This window comes from Aquila chrysaetos, chromosome 10, assembly GCF_900496995.4.
Source record: "Aquila chrysaetos chrysaetos chromosome 10, bAquChr1.4, whole genome shotgun sequence".
Classification (NCBI taxonomy): Eukaryota; Metazoa; Chordata; class Aves; order Accipitriformes; family Accipitridae; genus Aquila; species Aquila chrysaetos.
Genome location: NC_044013.1, coordinates 27,883,700 through 27,905,283, shown reverse-complemented (window position 1 = coordinate 27,905,283; position 21,584 = coordinate 27,883,700). Strand labels below are relative to the sequence as shown.

General features: G+C 42.4%; 1 protein-coding gene across 1 annotated transcript; it reads right to left on the bottom strand.

Annotated features, from left to right (window-relative positions):
* Nucleotides 1–1,429: 1,429 nt before the first annotated feature.
* Nucleotides 1,430–20,915, bottom strand: MSL2 (MSL complex subunit 2). Its single transcript, XM_030028960.2, has 2 exons — nucleotides 20,059–20,915; nucleotides 1,430–5,315 (listed from the first exon to the last, which is right to left on the bottom strand). The coding sequence occupies exons 1-2, from the start codon at nucleotides 20,198–20,200 to the stop codon at nucleotides 3,718–3,720; spliced, it is 1,740 nt and encodes a 579-aa protein (XP_029884820.1). The 5' UTR covers nucleotides 20,201–20,915; the 3' UTR covers nucleotides 1,430–3,717.
* Between the last annotated feature and the right edge of the window lie 669 nt (nucleotides 20,916–21,584).

The window sequence follows — 21,584 nt, the reverse complement described above, 5'->3', positions numbered from 1 at the left end:
AGCCTCCAAGATGTAATGATGACACAAATGGAAGCAGCTGTGCAAGAAGACAACTGTTACCTGCCTCCTCAGTTTGCAGTCATGTTTTAAAACTCATATGCGTGTACAAGAACATCTGCAGGGAGTTCAACAGAAACAGAAGAGTCTGTTGCGACCCCATTGTTCACAGGCACTATACCATAGGGTTAGACAAGCTGGAGAGCGAGAACATCGCCTGCATGAATGAACTGCCAGAAGAGCCACAAGGTCAATGCGATCCAAGTGTTCATTTCCAGTTTTGTTTCCCTGTCCCTCCTCCCTCCGGGATCTAATCCCAACCAGTGATTTCACTGATGGACGATACGTGGAAAGAACCTTTCCACTCAAAATGAAAGTTTGTATGTCTTCTCCTTCTGGAAAGAGCATCTTCCACATGTTCAGGTCTGGCTGGTCAAAAGCACTAAGACCAATTTTGTACCACTACACGTGATCAGAAATCCATCCCTTCCAGAAGGAGTTCTGTTCTTTCCATCTTTGCAACATGTTTTCAGGCAGGAAGACTCCCCCAGCAAAACATTTGATAAACTACTGCTTTTTCTTTCTGCTGCAGCTCTACAAATTACAGGATTTTAATAAAAGTTTGGAAGTTAATCACCGTCTTCAAGAGGATGGGAAGAAAGCTGAAATACCAAGCACTTCCTATATGAAAAGGAATCCCCAAAGCAGCTTCCTCTATGCTAACGCCAAGAACAGTTCCCCAAATCCATAGCACCGCAGGAGGAACGCCTGGTCGACAGCAGCCAGGGAACTCCTGCCAGCCCAGCCCAGCCCAGCCCGGGCTAAGCTGGAGCTAAAAGGATCCTCGTGATTCCTGGGTGCTTCCCCATGTACGGCCAGCAAGTCCTCGCTGTGGGCTGCATTGGACCGAGTTTTCAAACTGGCACTGGAAGGTCCCAGAACAGCATGCTGCTCCTGTTGCTGTAAAATGGAAACTAATGCTTTGCAAACTAGAACCACTGCAATTATTTTCAGCAACATTACGATCCTTTCCATTGCTCAGCTAACTCAAGAACAACTAGCCAGGAGGTTAAGAAAACCAAACCAAGCCAACCCTAATTTAAACAATTACAGAATTAGTCATCAACGGACTAAGTGGTATTTAGACAGTAAGTTCAACATATGCCACACTGATTGCCCTTAGCAGTTGCAAAATAGAATTAGAAAACTAACATTTATTAAATCAATTTGAATTTTAATATACATTTCAAGAACGTGGCAGCATAAAAGGAAATGTTTTTAGAAACAACCTGAATCTACCATTTGCAATTTTACATCAGTGATCAGGGCTCTCCTGTCGACGGTTCCAAAACACGCTTGACCTAATTTCTCCAACTTTTGGTACCATATTTAACGCAGCAGTGAGATAGTAAAGATTCCAAGTACTCCCACATTTCTGGAGCAAAGGTACTATGTATTTAATTTAATGAAAGTCCTAATAAATGTACCATCAACAATCTCAGCAAAACTTAACAGCTCTGCAAAAGCATTCAGAACAACCCATGCTGTGCAGTTTACTCCCCTTAAATCAGACTCCAGTTTGGCTACTTTTCTTACACGTAGTGGACTAATAAACAGATTTACATTAGTAGGTCACGATCAAACCACCAAATTAGAAAATGGTAGGATCCTTTTGGGTCAACACAAAAATCACATACAAGTTTAACTAAATACATTTTAATAGGACATCGTTAAATCTCATGAGGGCTAAAAAACACAGATCTTAGGTACTTGGGTTGGCAAATAAAGACAAGAATACTAAGAAGCATTTTCCACCATTTACTCATTATCAAAAATATTTTTCAACTCTTCTTGCAAAACAAAAACAAAAAAGTACAGACTGGACACGTACATCACATTTTTCTTCCTATGGCTTTAACCCCCCACCCTACCCACCCCACAAAAAAGACGGGGGGAGAAACAAACCAAAACCAACAAAAAGATCTGACCACATTCACAGAAAATGACACCATGGTACACTACAAAACAAAAGGAGGTGTCATTTGTGTCCAAAGGTTTTTGCTTATTTCTTAGGTGAGGAACCATCATTGTACATGCTTTGTGCCAAATCAAAATACACCTAATGTTAGGTCAGAAAGCGCTGCGGGGTTCATTAGATGAATAAAAGGAAAGATGGAAGCAGTAAAGTAACTAAAAAAATTCACATACTATTTAACATGCTGTTGAAACAGGAATAGCCTTTTAAATTAGAAGGTAATGTTTTGTGTTCTAGTCAGCCCATGTTTAATTTGTGCTATATCATTCAAAGAGGAGAAATTTCTGCTTTCATGAAGTAATCCGACTTTTTTAGGCTGCCAGTGAAGCCCCTAAATGCAAGACTGAATTCTTCCACTTGTACTCATATTTAGGGGTTGTGCTGAAATAAACCATTTTTGCATAAAGCTGAATTCCTATAAAGGTGCTTTCATTTTAACATTTTCTGAGATAAGCTTTTGGACAACTTTGTGTTATTTTTCCATTTTAGAGCCTTTCAGCCCAGGTTGAAAAGCACTAACCTTCGAAAGCTACTTTCAACATATTAGTGAAAATTAGACAGATTCTGGGTGGAGTGAGTTGTATCACTTATTGTGTCTAACAAACATCTGAAATATTTGACCTTAGATAGCAATCCATCCTCTGCCCCAGCTGAAAGATGCCTGTCAGCGAAGAACTACCCTCAGGGGGATGGGTCCCAGGTCTATTGCGGTACAAACTTCATCAAACAAACAAACCATCCCCAATGGTCGTAACTGCTGTGGAAGTCTCTGTGTATCCCAGGCACTGATCAGCAGAGGGGGGGAGAAAAATCAGCCAAGGAGTCTCTCTGTAGCCCACAAAACCCTCTCTTTTCTAGAAGCAACAGCAATAAAATCAGCGGGAACTCCAGAAAAAAAAAGGGAGGGGTGGGTGGGAGAGAATGGTGCTAATAAAACTTTGTGTACAAGTAATTTTCTTGCCCCAGCCAAAATAGTCAGGGAACATGACCAGTGGAATTGTCAAGAAAACAAAAAAGAGAGTGATGTTGTTAACAGGGACAACGTATCCGAGTCAGCAGTCTGACGTTCATATCTAACCACTGATCTTCCTGACCCTTGTCTGGAGACTGAGCTTTCTGGGCTATTAGCTTTCTCAATATATTACTAAACTTTTTAAAACTGTTCCATAGAGTAGGTAGCCAATTCTCACCATGGGAAATTATCTACCCTTTTCAGACTGTATTCCCCAGCTCAGTGCTGCATTTCCTACAGGAATATTAGGTGATTTTCTAGTAATGGTGACTGTAACTAATCGATAATTACTTTTCTACATCATAATCTAGCACAGTTTAGATGGACTAACTAGATACCACCTTTCCACATTTAGGTAGAAGCTTTGACTGAGCACAAAGCATGACCAAGTACAATGAGGTTAATGTATTCTTTGCCAAAAATCTTGTGATAAAATCATTTACATCAGCAATTGATCTCAAACTATGAGGTGCTGTAAGAACTAAAAACAGTTTTAGGGTAACTCCTCCATTATCTGCAACTATTTCCCAGACACTAATACACATAACATAGCAATGAAAAACACTTGATACAAGTGATCTAAACGCAGGAGCTCCAGCAAGTTAAACAGAACCATAGCTGCCTTAAAACTGTAGCAGTTCCCCTACTGATGGCAGGGAAAAGAAAGAAAGATTCAACAGTCGTATCTCATGTCTATAGCTTCATCCAAACTTTTATCATCGTGTGTACTGGCAGCTAAAAACGTAGTTACTGGTGACCCTGTCACATTGATTACACTGGTGCTTGTGCTGGCATTGCGCACTGCAATGCTTGTCACATTAATGCCCAAAGTAAGCCTAGTCTGCTCCAAGGCCTTTTCTGGCACTGCAAATGCCTCCAGCTTCTTCTCCCCATTAGCCATGTATGAGTTTTGGCAGCCACGGCATATGCAGTCAAGGCAGGCTTTGCGGTTAGAATAGCAAGGGCAGCGTTGGCCACGGCATGTAAGAACACTTGGATTTTGGGTGGCACGACCACATTTACACCCTTTCTTTTCTTGTGGCTTTTTATACACAGTTTTTGTTGGGCTTCCTGGCATAACGTTACTGCTAGGAACTTTCTCCTTTGCTTTGTCTTTTGTTTTCAGCACCCCTGGTTTGGCTTTCGGGTGAGATTTCTTAGGGGCATGTTCTAAATTCTTTTTCATGCTTTTGTTAGACAGCAGCACAGTTTTACTTATTTTGGGAGTAGTGCCTCCATTGGGTACAGTTGCAATAGGCTGCAAAGACATTTTATTTTCCTGTTTCACTGTTACAGGAGCTGATGCTCCCAGTGTGGGGCCACAGATGATGCTGGAAATGGGTAGAGGTTGAACCTTTTCACTGTCACTTTCTGATCGAGATCGCTTTCTGTTTAACTTAACCACCTTAGGCGTTGCCGCTGTACAGGAGATTCCGTGAGGAGAAGCATCTGTGGACATGAAAATGTTATGGCTAAGAGGTGGGGGAGAAAGCTGAAGGAAAGGGCCATTAGTCATGTTTGCTTCCAAGCTGGGCTGCAAATTAGAATCACAGACTTCAGTATTTGAAACGGTCTCTAAGCTCCGGAGAACTTCCTCAACGCTAAGGAGAAGCGAGCCACCTGGTTTTATATCTTCACTGAAACTGCAGATGTCAATGCCTGTCGTACACAAGTCACTAGTAGAAACTGTATCGCACACAGGCTGCAGGCTGCTAGAGATATCTTCAGTTTTTATATACTCTCCAGTACTACAGACATCAATTGTGTTTGCATGTTCAGGAGAAGGAATATTCACGCCAAGTTTATCTACTGAAAGCCCATTACAATTGGGCAACCCGTTGATAACAGAACCTCTAATATCAATGTTGTGTGTGCTTTCAGGTATTGATGTAAAACTAGCTGGAGGATCAGTTGTGAGTTCTGAGGTTGAAGGTACTGGGGAATGTGTCAAACACAAAGCCAAGGCTGTATCAGAAGATTTTTCTGTCTCTTCATGGAGTGGTGATCCATCTTTGAGCAAAGCCAAAAGATCTGCAGAACAATCAACTGCTTGGATAATATCTCGTGCCAGTGGAGTTTGCGTTATGTATTCGCAGAGTTTCTTATAGCAGTTCACTAAGATGCTTAGTTGCTTATTCTCCTCAAACTGTTCATAGTCCTTGCACCAGCTACATGATGGTTTCATCATCATCTTCTTGCCTTTACAAGTTTTGCAGACATAATGCTGACATGTGGAGTTGGTAGGAGCAATAGGGTCTTGTAGCAAATTTCCTAAGGAAAAAAGAAAAGAGAAAGATTACAATGGACTCAAGGCAGGCTTCCAGGATAATATGGGATGAATTTTTTTGTACTGTCAAAAAACTGCCTGACAAAGTTTAGTAAGTCACAAGAAAATGTACCATCCACACAATAGCCTGTAAAAATTTTCACAGCTGCTATATCTGGTTTTAAAACAACGTCAAATTAAAAAATTAGAAGAAAACCATCACACCATAATTTGTTGTGCTGCTGCAGCCTTTAGAAACACTCTCCACTGAAACACTACCAATTCCCTTGTCCCCTTCAGCAGTTTCTTCCATTGAAACTTACAAAACACACAAGATTTCTATGAATTTACCAAAAGTGCAACAATAAACTCCCATGAAGAGCTACTGCAGAGATTTTAATGAAATTAGTGAAAACAAATGGCAATGGAGCAGAGGAAAACTCTAAAAGGAAAGTAAAAATGATGAAATATCAACCCCAAAAGGAAAGAAGACACAGCAGACTTTTACTTTTCATTTAGCTAAGACTAAAAATAGAGCCTAGCTTTGTGACAGTCAATGCCACGAATAAAGCACAAAGTTTTTAACTTTGCAAGCAACAAAACCTGTTAAATGGATCCCATGAATTCTTATAAACATTGAATAAAACACCTAGTAATATATTTGACCTAAAAAAAAAAGACTATATTGCTCTCCAATATATCACTCCTGTGCCAAACCAGAAGGTGCAACAAGGCAACTATTAACATTTCCTGGAGAGTGATGGCTCCCAGTTTTCTAATTCACAGACACGTATCAGTGAAATAATACTTAAAACAGTGGTACTGTCATAGCCATGATGCTTAAATTCTTTAAAGTGGCAACAACAGCTCATGTCCTGGGCAGGCACAAAGAAATCAGAAGAAAGGATTTGCTCTGAGATCTTACTGTTAAGAATAGAAAACTAATAAAAATCAGTTGCTGAAGGAATCAACACACCTGACAACACAGAAAGTTTCAGACACCCCATACTGACAATCTGGAATATTATGTCTCCAGATCTCTGAAACTATAAAAACCTGGAAGAATGTTTTTGTTTTTATTTAAGACCAAATCAAGTTAACACGCAAGGATAAAATAGGAAAGAACAGAAGTAACTGAAATTCTGCACAGAAATAATCCAACTAGTAACTATATTCAGAAAAATGACAGTATCACTTTGCTATTTCTAGCTAGCTCTAGGCCAGAAAGATACTCTAACACCTAAATTAAATTTCAGAGTATCTATAGTAATCTACAGCAACAGGTTTCCCCTCCTTTCCAAGCAGCAGATTTTCAGCTTTGATCAGACCTTTCTCTCATAAGCAGCCTTTGCTGGATGAGTTACAACCATCAGTGAATTCTCACCCAGATTTTCCAAAGTGAAAACATGCTGTTACGAACACATGAATAAAATGAAACAATTTGGGATGAGAAAGCAAAGTGCATGTATTAAAACAGACTGAGATAAAAAAAATCGTATCAAAGAGAGATACTTTCTCTCATCACTCACTTGCCAAGGAACTTTTAATCACACAGACCTTCCATAACAGATTCTCATGACAGCGCTTTGAAGGGAGCTAATTAACTGGACCTAGTTGAGTGGACCAAGTTACCAACTAAGTAATAAAACCCAACCTTTCTACCTTACATTACCTTAGTCGAGAACCCAAGGCCTCAGGCAGAAGAACAAGACATACTATACTAACCCTTGGCTGTAGTAGCACCTAAAAGTATGAAACTTGTCCCTCGCTCTGTAGCCTGTGTCAAAATGTTCCAACCCCCTTCCTAACCTAACCCTCTGTGCTTTTCACCATTCAACCCACTTCTGAAAATTCAACCTTTTGTGTGTGTTTAAATAGGAAATTTGCATTAGCACAGTAATTCTGCAACACTTGAATTCTGTGAGTGAGCAGACTATTATCTCATTTTCCCTTTGAAATCTGAATTCCCTGGTACCTCTTTGGGAAAGGACTGCTCCACAGCCCTCCACCTGAGCTGTCTTTCAGTAGAAGTGGCTTGATGTAAACTGGTTTTTGAGCAACAAATAACAAGAGTCAGTCCTGAAGTCATCATTACGTAGTATTTTTTTAATAAACTGAGAGAAAATACAATTGTTTAGAAAGTTGGCAGGTGACACACAATTTGACACAATGTCAAATAATGAGAACTGCCACTACAGCTCGACTGGAACAGGGGCTGTAGGGAAATGCACTACATTTGAACACAGTTAATTGAAAGCGATGCAGGAGGAACACTGAATAGGAGAAGCTGTAGAACAGAGAAAGGTTCAAAGCACAATTACAGTAATACTTGACGGGAAATGCGCTTCACAACCAAAGAGTAGGTGTTTAACTTTTCTTTGCTAATCTAATGAGGAAGGGCTGACTGAGGAAGGGTGACTCCGCAAGACCCCACCATGAGAAGACAATAGCAAAACACTCTTCAAGTTAAACAGTGAAGATTTGAAGCCAACAGATGGAACATGGAAGTCACACAATCCAACCTGCAGTGGATTTTTTTTTTTTTTTTTTTTTAAAGTTCCCTTTAAATGACAGTATATAAACAGCAACGCAGGCAGAGATGTCCATCATGGTCGCAAGACTGGATTTGATTTTGTGAGAAAAGTCCCTAACTCCCATGGGGAAAAACAAAAGAAAGCTTTAAATCACATCAGCTAGTCTCAGAAGTCATGTCCTTAAGCACAACGAGTTCACAAACAATTGTCCGTCCCTTCTGGATCTTGAGTCTTTCCAACAGGACCGGCAGAAAGCCATGCCAGGACCAATGCAGGAGGCAAACACACCTAACACTTGTTCATTTAATGCTTTGAGACTTCAGAAGCCATCGTAAAAATACATGCATCCACAGTGCTTCTAGGACCAAAAGCCCACCAGCATCAATACGCAACGAAACAAAGCAGTTGGGTGTGCTCCTTCGTCCACCTTTAGCCTCTTTTTGCTACTTAAGATGATTAAGTATGAGTTACAATGATCAATGCTTTACAGATTCTGAAGCACTAAAATACTTCAGAAGTGGAACCAAATAAACAATATACCAATTTAACTATTAATGAGATTAAAAAAAAAAAAAGTCATCACCAACTGTGCATTTTATTTCTCCCAAAATAAATCTGGCTGAAACTGTTGAATGGGTACGAATGCTAGAAGAGGATACTGAAAAATTTAAATTTCCTGAAGCTTTGAGGAAAAAAAACAGACAGACAGACAAGACAAAACACTTCACATGCTCTCACTGAAGCAAAGAACAGAGCGAGTTCTACTGTCAGTAAATGCCAGGCAACCTACACAGGAGAGACACTAGGAATGCCTGAGATGTGGGAATATTTTCAGCTTGAGCTCATATCTCATTTAATACTCATTCTTCAGTCAAAGTTTCTCTCTCATATGGATTCTGTGGCACCTATCACTCTCTTCAGCTTTAGTATCATTAGGCTAAAAAAAAAAAAAAAAAAAAGTCAACCATGAGATGCAAATTCACAGAAAATTAAGTTTCATTACTTTTAATACTCAGGGAATGGTATTAAGTCAGCAACGCTGTCCCAGAAAGATAACACCCGAGCTGCTACCCAGAATCTGGAGGCACTAAGCTCTGGGACATTCCAAACTGCTGGATTGTACAGGCTCCCAAGGCGTAACACTCATTTGATGCTGCAAATTACCAGATCTTCCCAGATGAAGATTATGAACTCCACCATGAAAATAAAACCAGGAAGGATTCCAAGATGTTACCGAGCCCATCCTCAAACTCCTAAGAATAACCATACTGAGTTAGATCCATCTAGCCCAGCAGGCCATCTCACTAGTGGCCAAAAGCAGATGCTTAGGGCATAGAGTAAGAACAAGGCAAGCAAACAATTAATACTTCCCCAGCCTTTAACCACTATGGGCTGAGATACTTCTCATGGGAGATGGGGTTTCCATGTACTCTGTAACCCTCGGCTTCCCTCCTTAGGCTTGCCTCATCTCCTCTTTAACTATTTCAAATGTCATCAGTCACAGCAAGCTTTGACAAGGAGGTCCCTGGTCAGCAATCCACTGTGCTGAGAATGACCTTTTTGGTTTGAGCATTACTCTTACTAGTTTCACTTGACAATCTCTGGTTCTTGTGTTGGATGAGGCAACAGTCAATCGCTACCCTCTCTTCCACACTACTCATGGTTTTACAGACATATACCACGTAATCCTCCAAGTTGTCTCTTTTCCAGACTGTACAGAAGTTGTTCCTTACGTTGGATCACCCTTCCCCTAACTCTTCCACAGTTCTTTGTTGAGATGGGAGGACCACAACTGCAACAATGTAAGATGCAGGTGAACCACAGCTTTATACAGTGCCATAATAAAGTTCTCCACTTTATTCTCTAATCCAGTCCTGATTTTTAGCATTTGCTTTGCTTTTTTGATTGAGACTCAGTACTGAGCTGACATTCTCATGGAGTTTTCTATTGCAAGGCTAAGATCTCACTTTTGGCTGGTAGCCATCAGTGCTACTGCTTTCTATAAATTTACAAATTTATAGAGATCTGCAAGATATAAAAATGGGGGGCTCTGAGAAGTTAATATTTTTTCCATATTTATAATTTAATATTTATCTAAGCTAAATTTAATTTGTCATTTTATTGCGCAGTCATTCATCCGCATAAGATCCTTCCACAATTACTCAATGCAGGCCTTCATTTTTACTACCCTAAATAGCTTGGTATTACTAAACTTTGCCTCGTCTTTTCTCACTCTCTTTTGCAAGGGGTATATTAATGCACCAAAAGCAAAATCATGTTCTTACAAAGCCTCCAATAAGAGGTTTTCCCTAAACAACATCAGCTCTTAACTATCCTACTTTCAGAAAGGTTTACTAAACATCTACATTAATATGAGCACTTAAAATTAATAAACAGCATATACAGAGGAAATACTTTTAATATATTATTTACAAAATATCACAGCTGTCCTGGAAAAGCTGCTACCAGGAGGGAGGTCATTTAAACCACAAGGAATACTTCCTATTGTGTTCCTTAATAAGCTTACTTCACAGCTGCAGGAAGAGGGGAAGCATCTGCAAATTCTATCTCAGAGACCAAAGGGAGAAGAATTAGGAATCAATGCAATTGTTAGGTGTATATATCCAGCAAATGCACTCCAAATGGATGAAATTCACTGAGAAGAAAGACTTTAATCGGAACAGGTCACCACTTTCCATTCTCATCTATCCTCAGCAAAGGCAGAAATATAATGCCCTAGGAAAGGGGCTAAACACAAGTAACTAATTTAGCACTCTTGGAAAAGCCTACTGAAACATAATATATTGCCTTTTTTAACAACTCAAAGTCTTAAGAATGATGAAACTATTAAATCTTAATTTGATCAAGTCAACTAGAAAAAAAAAATTATGATGTCAAATTTTGTTACAAGTAGAAATAAATGTATCACTGGGGTTTATCTCCAACATTTGTCTGCCAAAACAGTCTTTAATTCTTGGTTGCATTCGTATCACCAGAAGTCACCCTCCTTTCATAGCGCATAGCAAGCAAGTGGAAAACTCAACAGCCCAGCCCTCTACTCCTTCCACTCTCTGACCAAAGTGGTGTATCTGCTACACAACATAAAAATAGGACCGGCATCCATGATGAAGGGGAGAAGACGGTGTGAAGGAAGGTAAGAAGGAAGCTCACCTGCACCAGCTAAATCTGTTAACATCAAACACTACAATGACCATGATTTCATTTTTAAACCAAGATTACAAAAAGTGTCTCTGAACTTTGGATTAGTCAGATAGAAATTCTACAGCTCTGTGAATCTAGCAAGTTTTAAAAAACAGGAAGCTATAATCAATCTGATGAAGCACACATATATTTCTGCGTTAGACTTCAAATTAATACGTGGCAAGCACCTCAAAGCAATAACCAGAAGCTGGAGGTTTAACAGTTGGACTGCTACACTTTCAGCATTTTCATTTCTGGATTAAACACGATCTGATTGTTTCTACTAAACTAATTAGCAACAAGCAGTAAGCTCTAACAAATTGCTACATTCAAGCTTCAGAGTTAACCACCTTCTGAAGGATGGGAGCTAGTTCTCACTGACTGGCAGTACCACTTGATAGGCTTTTTGAAGTTCAGCTATCCACCTACCTGTACTTCAGCTGAAGCAGCCTCTGAAAGGAACAGGCTTGCTCCCCTCACCACTTTGCCTGCACTGCTCCCTTCTTCAACCCCACACAGCATCTTTTCATCTAAGAAATTATCAGCTAGATCTGACTGAAGAATAAGTAGCTCAATGAGGTTTCAAAACAAAACACGCAAAAGAAAAATACGATCATAAAAGCAGTAGCATTTTGAGAGTTTGATGAAAAACCTAGAAGCACTACTTGATGATAGGCAAGCAGGCAGGCATATGATAAGTAGTGAAAAGGTCTATTAACCATCTGCAGAAAAATAAAACAAATGTGTAAGATCTGTTTTATACAGGTGAAAGATTTGAATACTTACTAGAAAAGAAGATAACTAAATACACTCAAACCCAGAGAAACTTCAAGAGAGGTTAGTGCAAGGGACAACTGCCAAGGACAAGACAACAGTGAAAGGTCTCCTTCCACAGATCTCAAGCCCGAACATAAACCCCTTCCAAACCTTACGCTCAAGACGGTGGGCTTGAACCATGGTCTGGTTGATACATGTCAAAAATACTGCACCAAAGTCAAGAGGGAGATTCACCAGATGGAGGTTTGTGCTACCCCTGCCCTGACAAACTGTCCCAGTTAGAAAAATGTTTGGCAACTTTTCTCATCATACAGAAACCTACTGGATCACGTGGGAGAGGTGCCACCTATCACCCAGATATCCTACACCCACTTCTCAGCATTCAGAAAACAAATCAGCATTTGCAGCAACCACGCTCTTGGTTGAGAGGCCTGAAGATGCAAGACGCATCTGCAATATTACTAGCACAAAACTTTGAAACTAGTCTACAAAACACAGATTGCAAATAAGAGGAGTTCACAATGACAACACTAGAAATGTGCTTATTCTTTCATGGGTTTTCAGCCAAAAACTAGAAATAGAAAAAACTGCCCAAGACTTTCAGCACACAATCCTTTTTCAGATCTGAAACAGTTAAGAGTTCACCTGTGAACTAAATGATAGTATTTCTTCCTGAAAACACCATCTTGCTCTTAGATCACCACCACAACAACAATGGTGCCACTAGAATTTGTCCAAAGACATTCACAAGCATTCACAGATCCCCCATCAGGTGAAATGGAAACATGGGGGACACATAAAAAAAAGCATTTAAAAAAGCCCAAAAAAACTTATTTCAAAATTTTATCAGAGAAAACATTCTGCTGGCTGCTGAATATTTCTGACCATCCTCCATCAACAAACAAGTATGAAAAATTAGCTACAGAAATTATTACCATCATATAGGAATGGTCACAACTAAAGAATTAATGATTGTATGAGACCCTAGAAAAATCAAAACTGCACTATTTTTGGTCTGAACACCATGGGAACCCAAATTAACCATGATATGAATACAGTTAGACTATTTTTCTGTATATTTGGAGAAACACAGTCAACCTCTTTAGCTAAAGTTCAAGAAAAAAAAAAACAGAAATATGATAACAAATTGCATTTTAACTGTAGAAGGGACTGCTTTGTTCTCTGACTCTGTCCCCTGTATAATAAACAACAGAACATATTTTACCAAGTCCTGTGTCAAAGTTATATTTCTGTTTGAAAGTCTTTGTGTTTACAAAATCACTGACTGGAAAAATTCTGAATGTATTTTTAACAAACTAGGTGGCAAAGTTCAAACTTTGTAATGAACAGGCTTTAGAAAGAGAGAGAAATTCATCTTGTTCACCATCCAATGTAAAATTTTCATGTTATGATGTTTACCAAAAGTCAAGGTTGCTGTATTTTAAGAGCTTTTAAATGGGAAAGTTAACATTTCTCCTATGGGTAGGAGATTAAATTAATTAAACATGTTTCTATGCAGCATGAACACTCATAAGAGTTAAAACTTGCTTTGAAAGTTATAGATCAAGTTGATCACTTTCTCTGAGCAAACAAAAAGAGTAATGAAAACTATTTTTTCCCACCAAACAAAAATACTGGCACCATCAGGATTAACCATGCAATCTTAAAGTGAACTGTGCTCTTCAAGACCACTGGAGAAGGAGCAAGCCCTGCGCTGTGACTGCAAGGCTCAGGAGACAGAGAGTAACAAATTACATCACTGAAGGACTTCAAAGTGAATTCCTTTCAGCGCTCAATAAAGGTTGTGCTGTACGTTATTTCTCAAGTCATATACTAGATGCAAAGAATCTTTTCTGGCCTCACAAAGAACTCCAACATCCAACATATCCAGCAACTGCTTACTCCATATTTAGTCAACCTAATCTGTAAATCATAACATAGTAAGAAAACAACACCAAAGAAATCTGTGTTTGAACGCGCTATGTCCATAGACCCGGACAACTAAGTTGTCCCAATAAAGATGCCTCTTGGCAACACATTAACTTTTCTTTAAACACTCTGAAATGCAATCGGTTTAATCAATATCCTCAGGCGACCATCAAAACCCATCTATCATCTCCCATTGCCTCAATCAGTTACACACTCTCATCTCAAATCACATCAGAAGACAATATTGCAATCTTTACTTTGCAACCTTCTTCTGAAGCCCACTATCAACCAGCTGTTATGGTGGAAACCAGAGTTAACTTCTCTTCCTACACCTCAATTTTGTTCTAAGACAGAGGAGTATTTTTAGTTTAGAAACCAATTTAAATTCAACTAGTAGAACATTATGTCATCAAAACTTATGCAGTACAATGCAGATAACCTTGAAAAAGCTGTTCTCCCAGGAGCCACACACAGGATTTAAAAACAGGAAAGGGAAACAGTGAATTTAAGTAAAGAGATTTTTAAGAGGAAGAGAAATCATCCAACATGTTCTTGGCTAAAAATTGGTGTATTCAGAGACGTGTGAGTAGACATTTTATAGACAACTGCCCATGCTGGTTATCTCCAAAACAAGAAGAAAAAGAATACCTGCAGCAGAAGATATTAGTCCCATAGTCCATGCTCCCCGATGGCTGTTTCAGAGATTCTCGTTATTTTGCACGCTCTTCAGAAATTCAGAAGTATTTTGGCAACCATTCATGTCATTTTTAAGGGGAAAATAACATACTTTTAAAAACTACCAATATATGAAAATGGAGGAAAGAAGAACATTTCAATGAAAAAATACCTTAAAAAAAAGCACCAATCCAGATCACTTTTCAAACATAAAAGGCAACTCTGATCTGGCAGCACAGGTCATGAATCAGTCTTCACTCTCCTTAATCTAGGGAGAATGGACAAGGAATGAGAGTTCCAGGCTAAACTCTTCCATTACAAAAATTAAATATGCTTTTTCACTTTAAAACTCTGATATCCAGGCTTAACTCACTTAGTCATGGCTCACATCCCAAACACATAATCCAGTATCATGCATATAATTAAGTTTTATTAGTAGTGGGAATTTGTTTCTTCTGCCTTCTTCCATCTGTGACCAGAAATTCAATTTGCTAGAAAGTTTCAATCTATTTAGGTGTCACCCAACTACCTTCTTTTCTCTGAAGGACATCACATGCTGCTGCATGCCTCGGATTGTCTCAATACCATCAGTGGAAAAAAGACTTACTCTAGAGCCGCAATTTGTTTGTATTCCACTTGCTTATGGTGCTTCTTCCCTTACATACTTGTAGAAATTTTCACATGAAAGTTTAATGAAACTGTACAGGTCTAATTCACAATTTCCCAGTGACAAAGTATAGCCTGAAGTAGTAAGCTCTACTTGGGATCCATAACAACGTCACTAAGAGCTATAGACAAGGGGTCCTGAAGAGGTCACACCACACACTGGCATAGGGGAGGAAGCAGTCAGAACTGTAGAAGCAATGGAGAATTAGCTCAGCGAGGGGCAAGGAAGAAGAGGAGGAGCCTTCACAGGTCCAACAACATGGACAAGAGGGCACAAAGATGGAAAAATTTACGCAACTCTATCTACCACCAACTATGGAGAAATTTCAAACCTAGCTAGCACAATGAGTTCCGTAAGACTCAACTTATACTGACAGCATAAAACTTCCAAAAAATAGGCTAATAGTTTTACACAAGAGCAGGGTGGAAATAACATCCCTACACTAATCTTTAAATAGGAAAACAAAAATTCAAGATTTTGTATTTTATTATTTTGGTCATCCATGCCATTCCCCATGTTTGGGAGTTGCTTCCATAATGCTACTTTTATCATTTAGCCTTCAACCCTCTAACTAAAATTATCAAGAGCTCTCTCAAAACACTTGACAGGAGCCATATAAGGTACCAGTCAGTACTGTCACGTTGTTTCTTTGTTCCTTCCCACCCCTTAATCTCCCTTAAGCCACATGTTGTCTCACATCCCCTCGCTTAGATCACAGGATGTTCAAGGCAAGAACTATATTCTTATCCTGTATTTCTACAGCACAAGCTACAGTTGGGTTCCTGGCCAAATGCAAAGCGTTGTCCTAAAGCCATGCAACCTTTTAAGCACTTTCACATTCTGAATCAGCAATAACAATCTTTCAGAGGTTCCAGGATGAAGTTTTCCACAGATAAAAAGCTAAGCTGATCTGACTGCCAACCTGTCTCTTACAAGCATTTTAACTGAATTTCAAAAAAGGCTGTTAATGCTGAAAAGCCAACTGAACCTTTGAATGACTTGCAGTAACCTACATGGGATTTGAAACAGAGAAAGGCGCTTTTAAGAAGATTTTTATCCCAACAGGCAGTACTTTTAAAACATAAAAGTTTGTTGCATAAATTCTACTGAACTATTTTTAAATTAAATGTGGTATTAACATGCAATTTAATAATAATCACTTTAGCCCAGAGACTCAAACTCGGATATCACATCCTCAAAACACATAAGGCACATACCTTCTGTCTAATGCACAGGCAGGAGCCGTTATTTTTAAGTTTTAAAAGCTCTAGGAAATATCATCTTATACATCCCTGTATAAGGATGATGCATTACCTACAACACCATCTAGTAAACTATCACACGATTTTACTTAAATCCCAGAAACATACACCGCCGTACCATTGACATAACCTTTATAACCCATTATAGGGTACGACAGGTAAGACAGAGACCTCAAATCCACCTAGAACAGGCTTACTTGACTTACAATGGCATACTATATTTACATTATGACTTTCTACTGATGGAACTTCATGTGTGCCAATTTGAATCTAAAATCAGAGCTTTAATTAGAATTTCATAATTACATGGGTCCAAAAACTTCCGCCACCCCTAATATGTGAGCTGGTTTAAAAGACGTATCAGATCAGAAGAAAATTAGTTGGCTTGTGTCTAGTGCATTGAGAAAATAGTGAAAGCACAATAATGTTGATTTATATAGCTGTCACTAGTTTCTTCTAAAAACAATTCTCTAAAATTAAAGGGACAATCCTGACTGCAGAATTAATACCTACAGCATAACAAAGCATTACAGAATGCATTCAGAGACATTAAATACTGAAGAAAGGCTGATGACATAAGGAGCACTAATTTGGGGAGTAATTTCCCAAGGGAAGTCCTAGAAGTCCAACACTTGAGACTTTAACCAAATGTAGGGGTTTTATGCATTACTGATAATTCATGCAGCATTTCTCCAACAAAGGATGATTTTTAAACATTTACAGTCAAGACCGCATTCTGCTAAGATCGGTGCAATGGAAGTACCAGACACTCACTGTTCCATGTACATGAACCCATACCCAGATATTTGGATCTCATTGTCTAAACAGACAAATAGGGTAGAAAGAAGTGAGCATCTGAAAAACTTTTAAATATTTAAAAAAAACAAAAACACACTATTAAGTTTGGGTAGTCATAGCACTCGCTCTTGTGATCATGACATCTCACAAAGTAACCTTTACTTCAGTACTTAAACTTTACCTTTTAAAACACTGAAGTTAAAAAGGGTTTGACAGTTGGATAGGCTTTAAATGACCTTAAACACGCAGAAGGTGTAACAGCTCTTAGCACTAACGTGTACAAGAGAAAAAAAGTATTTTAAAAATATCACGGCAAGGTGGTCAGAGGGCCAAAGAGAGAAAGAGGCACCAATATTCAGCCATGACAGAAGTGGGAGAACAGGAACACAAAAAGCAAACAAGAAAAAGGTCAATTTGCCTTTACCAGTCTGAGCTGAAGATTTATGACTGCTGGTCAATGCCAGAGTGGACAGTTTTGTATTGGGCAGGACCACTCTCCCATGACTAACTGCCTGCAGGTTCAACAAAGACACTTTACCAACTCTGCAAGACAGAAACTGTATCTTACTATATGGCTGAGGCCTCTGAATGCCACCACGCCACAAACAGGAGCCCAAGAAACAGAGGGAGAATACTGGGGAATCGCTCATAAACAGAATACTTGAAACAGACAGTGGCTACAGTTACCTGAAAGCTAGCCTCAGTAAGAAAAAATGTAAGCCAAAGCAATAACCTTAAAATTCAGAGAAAGCAAGGGATGAAAGGAGAAAGTGGAACCATCAAGAAGTAGTTTGTAAGTCAGAATATGCATGGCGGCACAAGTCAGTAGAATAAAACAAACTAAAAAGCGTGGTTTGCTCTACCAAACTGAGAGTGACAGAAAAGCCAAGCAAGAGAAGCTGAAGAGGGGAAAAATAGCTAAGGAATTTGGGCAGGGACAAATTAAAGATAGATGATTTCAATAGCACAGAGTATAAAAATAAGATTGCAAAAGGCCAAGAAGGGAAGAAGTCAAGGCAAGGAGAACAAAGAACACATTTCAGAAGACCAGTCTTAAAGTGGAGAAGCCAGACAGCACAGTAGTTAGAAACACATAGTCCCTATGTAAGTATCTTATTTAAAAAAAAATAGAAATAAATCAGAAAAATGTTAGCATATTTTTAGGCCAAAGCAGTCTGGTGATTGACCAAAAGCAAGAAGGATTTATGGAAAAAAAAGCACAGTTAGGGATTGGAATTAACAGGGCCTTAAGTAATAAGCAAGAGATAAAGAGCAGAGGTGCATCGATATTGACATCAGGGTTACATGAGGAAAAAAAAAAAAAGAAACTTAGACAAATTATTTCAGGAAATGACTACGCAGTGATCCTGGGAACAGGCTCCCTCTTTCCCAGTACAAACAGATCTCTATTTTCTAGGACTTTAAGTGGGAGGAGCCAATAGCTACAGGATAGGAAGCATCCAACACTAGTTTAGCAGCCTCAACAGCTGAAATCCTGATCCTGTAAATAAATAAAATAGTTAACTTTATACACACCAGTAATTCAATTAAATCTTAGTGTGACCACACACATTTGTAAAGATAAACACACGCAAACATAGCGGACATTAAGTCCACTCTGTTAGGAAAATACAAACACACACAGGGCCAGGACTTAAAACTACCAGAGGGAAAGAAGGAGAATTAACAAAATTAAACAACTGAGAGGTCTAACAGTTCAGAGTCCCTCTCCCAACACTGACCAGGACTTCAAAGGAAAGTTCAAGAAACGCTGACAGCTTATTCCAGAGCTTCCTACCAGGAACAGACACGTGCCCCCACCTCATAAACACAGCAGAATGCAATTCCTTCCCAATGTTCCCCAGACTGTAACACTGAAATTCCAGATGCCTGCTTTTGCCCACAAAATGCAGAATGCTCTTTTTTCGGGGGAGGGAGTAGGGAAATCCTAGCAAAGTGTCAGCCTATGTGCTTTTTATGGTAATTATTGTTATAGGGCAGTTATCTGCTACGGACAAAAAAAAATGCAAATACTGTTTCTGTGTGCTTAAAATTCCTGGCTTTCAATGTGAATTACTTTTTTGTTCTTTAGATTTCAAGGAGGAGGAAAAAAAAAAAGTACAAAGTTCTTATTTCCCTGCCTCTACGGTCTGTATATTGTTTTGAGTATCTTTTACCACACTTTCTCTTAGTCATCACTTTTTTAAACCAATTAACTCGACTACACCAGGGTATTCCAATAACCACTAATAACTACCATACCCTTTATGAAATAAAGCGACCATAACGAAGCATTGCAGTTTGGGGAAAACACACTCTCTCAACAAAAACAACACATTATTTTCTTTACAGCTTGCCATGCTATTAGATATGCAGACCCCTAACACCTTTCTATCTTTCTGGCCAATACTGCCCGCAGACTTCCCCCCCTCCCCGCGCCACACACACACTTCGGGCTGGTTTGGGGGGGGGGGGGTGCGGGGGGGACGGGACACAGGACGGGGCGGGACACGACACACGGGTCTAAGGCGAAGAACTATTTTCACTCCACCGTTCCCAACTTGCAAAAGAACCCCGCCGTTACCCGCGCCCCCCGCCCGCCCGCCGCCGCCCCACGTGGGCTCCGCCGCCGCCGCACCCCCCCAGCGGTCCGAGGCTCCGCGGGAGCTCCGCGGCCAAAGGCTGAGAAAAGTTTCCCGGGCCGCCTCCGTGGCCCAGCCCGGCTCTCGGGGCCGGGGCGGGGGGAAGAGCCCTACCGCGGCCTTTCCTTCGGCGGCCGGGGCCGGGGCGAAGGCGGCCCGCCGGGGCAGCGCGGCCCAGGGGCGGCCCGCAGCGCCGTGCGGGGAGCCCCGGGGGGGTGGGGAGGGCAGGCTCATTGTGCAGGGAACAAAAGAAAGATCCTCACCGCAAACGCAGCAGGAGAGGGACTGCCTGAAGTAGGGCAGGAGCTTGTTAATCTCTGTAAAGGACTGGGGATCCCCAGGGTCGTAGTTGAGCACCAGGCGGCTCGCTGAAACGTAGAGAGCAGTGGCATTCACCGGGTTCATCGCAGCCGCTCGCACGCCGCCGGCTCCGCGGTGAGAAGAAAGCGCGGCGCCGAGTCCGTGCCGCCGGCGGAGGGGGCAGGTGGCCCCGGGGCGGGGGCAGGCCGGGTGTCACCTTGGTCCGGGGCCACCTGGAGCCGCGCAGCGACGGCGGCGGCGGCGGCAGCGCGGAGGCCGCGGCGGCCCTGTCAGAGGGGCCGCGCTGGCTCCTCCTCCGCCTCCAGCGGGGCCTCGCTCCCGAGCAGCGGCCTCGGCCCGCCCGCAGCCGCACAGCGCAGGGAGGCGGCGGCGGCGCTACTCCAGGCTGCGGGCCATGCCGGGCCGCCCTCCCCCGGGCCCTGCTCCTCTCCGAGCGGACGCTTCCTCGGCCGCTGCTGGCCGCGCCTTAGCGGCGGCCCGGCATGGCGGCGGCCGCAGGCAGGAACCGCGAAGCCAGCTCAGGGCGGCGGCGGGCCGGGCCGCGCTGCCCGATCCGGCGGCGGGGGAGGGAGGCGGATGCACCTGGGCCTCAGCGCGGCCGCATCACCGCGGCGCCGCCGCCGCGGCCTCCTCCGCGGGGCCGGTGGCTCCTGGTTGCGCGGCCGCGGGGCGGGCTCCGCTCGCGGGGCAGGATCCGCCGCCCGATCCGCGCCGCAATGTCAATAGCAACCGTTAGATCCAACCGTCACTGCGGAGCCATCGCCGCTGCCGTCTAGCGCCCAGCACCGCGCATGCGCGGCCGGGCCGCTTCCCTCCCCGCAGCGGGGGCCCATCCCGCGGCGCGGGGCGGGGGGGGTGGGGGAAGGCGGAGCGCAGCGCCCTCTAGCGGGACCCGGGCGCGCCGCCGCGGGGAGCGGAGCTGCCCTGCCGCCCTCGGCCTGGGCGCGGCGCCGGCCGGGGAGGGAGCGGCCGCGCCGGCAGCGCCGCGCCTGCTCCGCGGAGGGCGGGCCGCCGCCGCCGCTCCCTCGCCAGGCGGGCGGGGTCCCTCCGGCGGGTTGGTTGTCCTCGGTCCGCGGCGTTTAGGCTTTGCCCTCGTCCGGGGCTTCCGCCTCACGGGAGGCCGTGCCTCTCTCTAGAGTGGCTGGGCACGGCTTCGTGGTTCTGTCGTGGCGGGCGCCTTCGCCCACCTCTCGGGCTGAGGAGTCGGACCCCGTCTCTGCCTTAAGGCGTCCTGGAGCCTGCAGCCAGGCCTGGCAAATACTTCAGGCTTCCGGCTGGGCTTGAGGCTCCGGGGTACCGAGTGGCCCCCCCTTCCACCCAGCACGGAGCAAGTCCAGTGCGCGTCTGCCTTCAGAGCGAGAGAGCGGCAGGACGCGCGAGGTTCTCAGAAGATCCGGCACAGGAGCTGCAGAGCACACCCTTCTCGGATGTGGCTCAGATTGCCCCAGTGGACACCACCAGCTGCCCA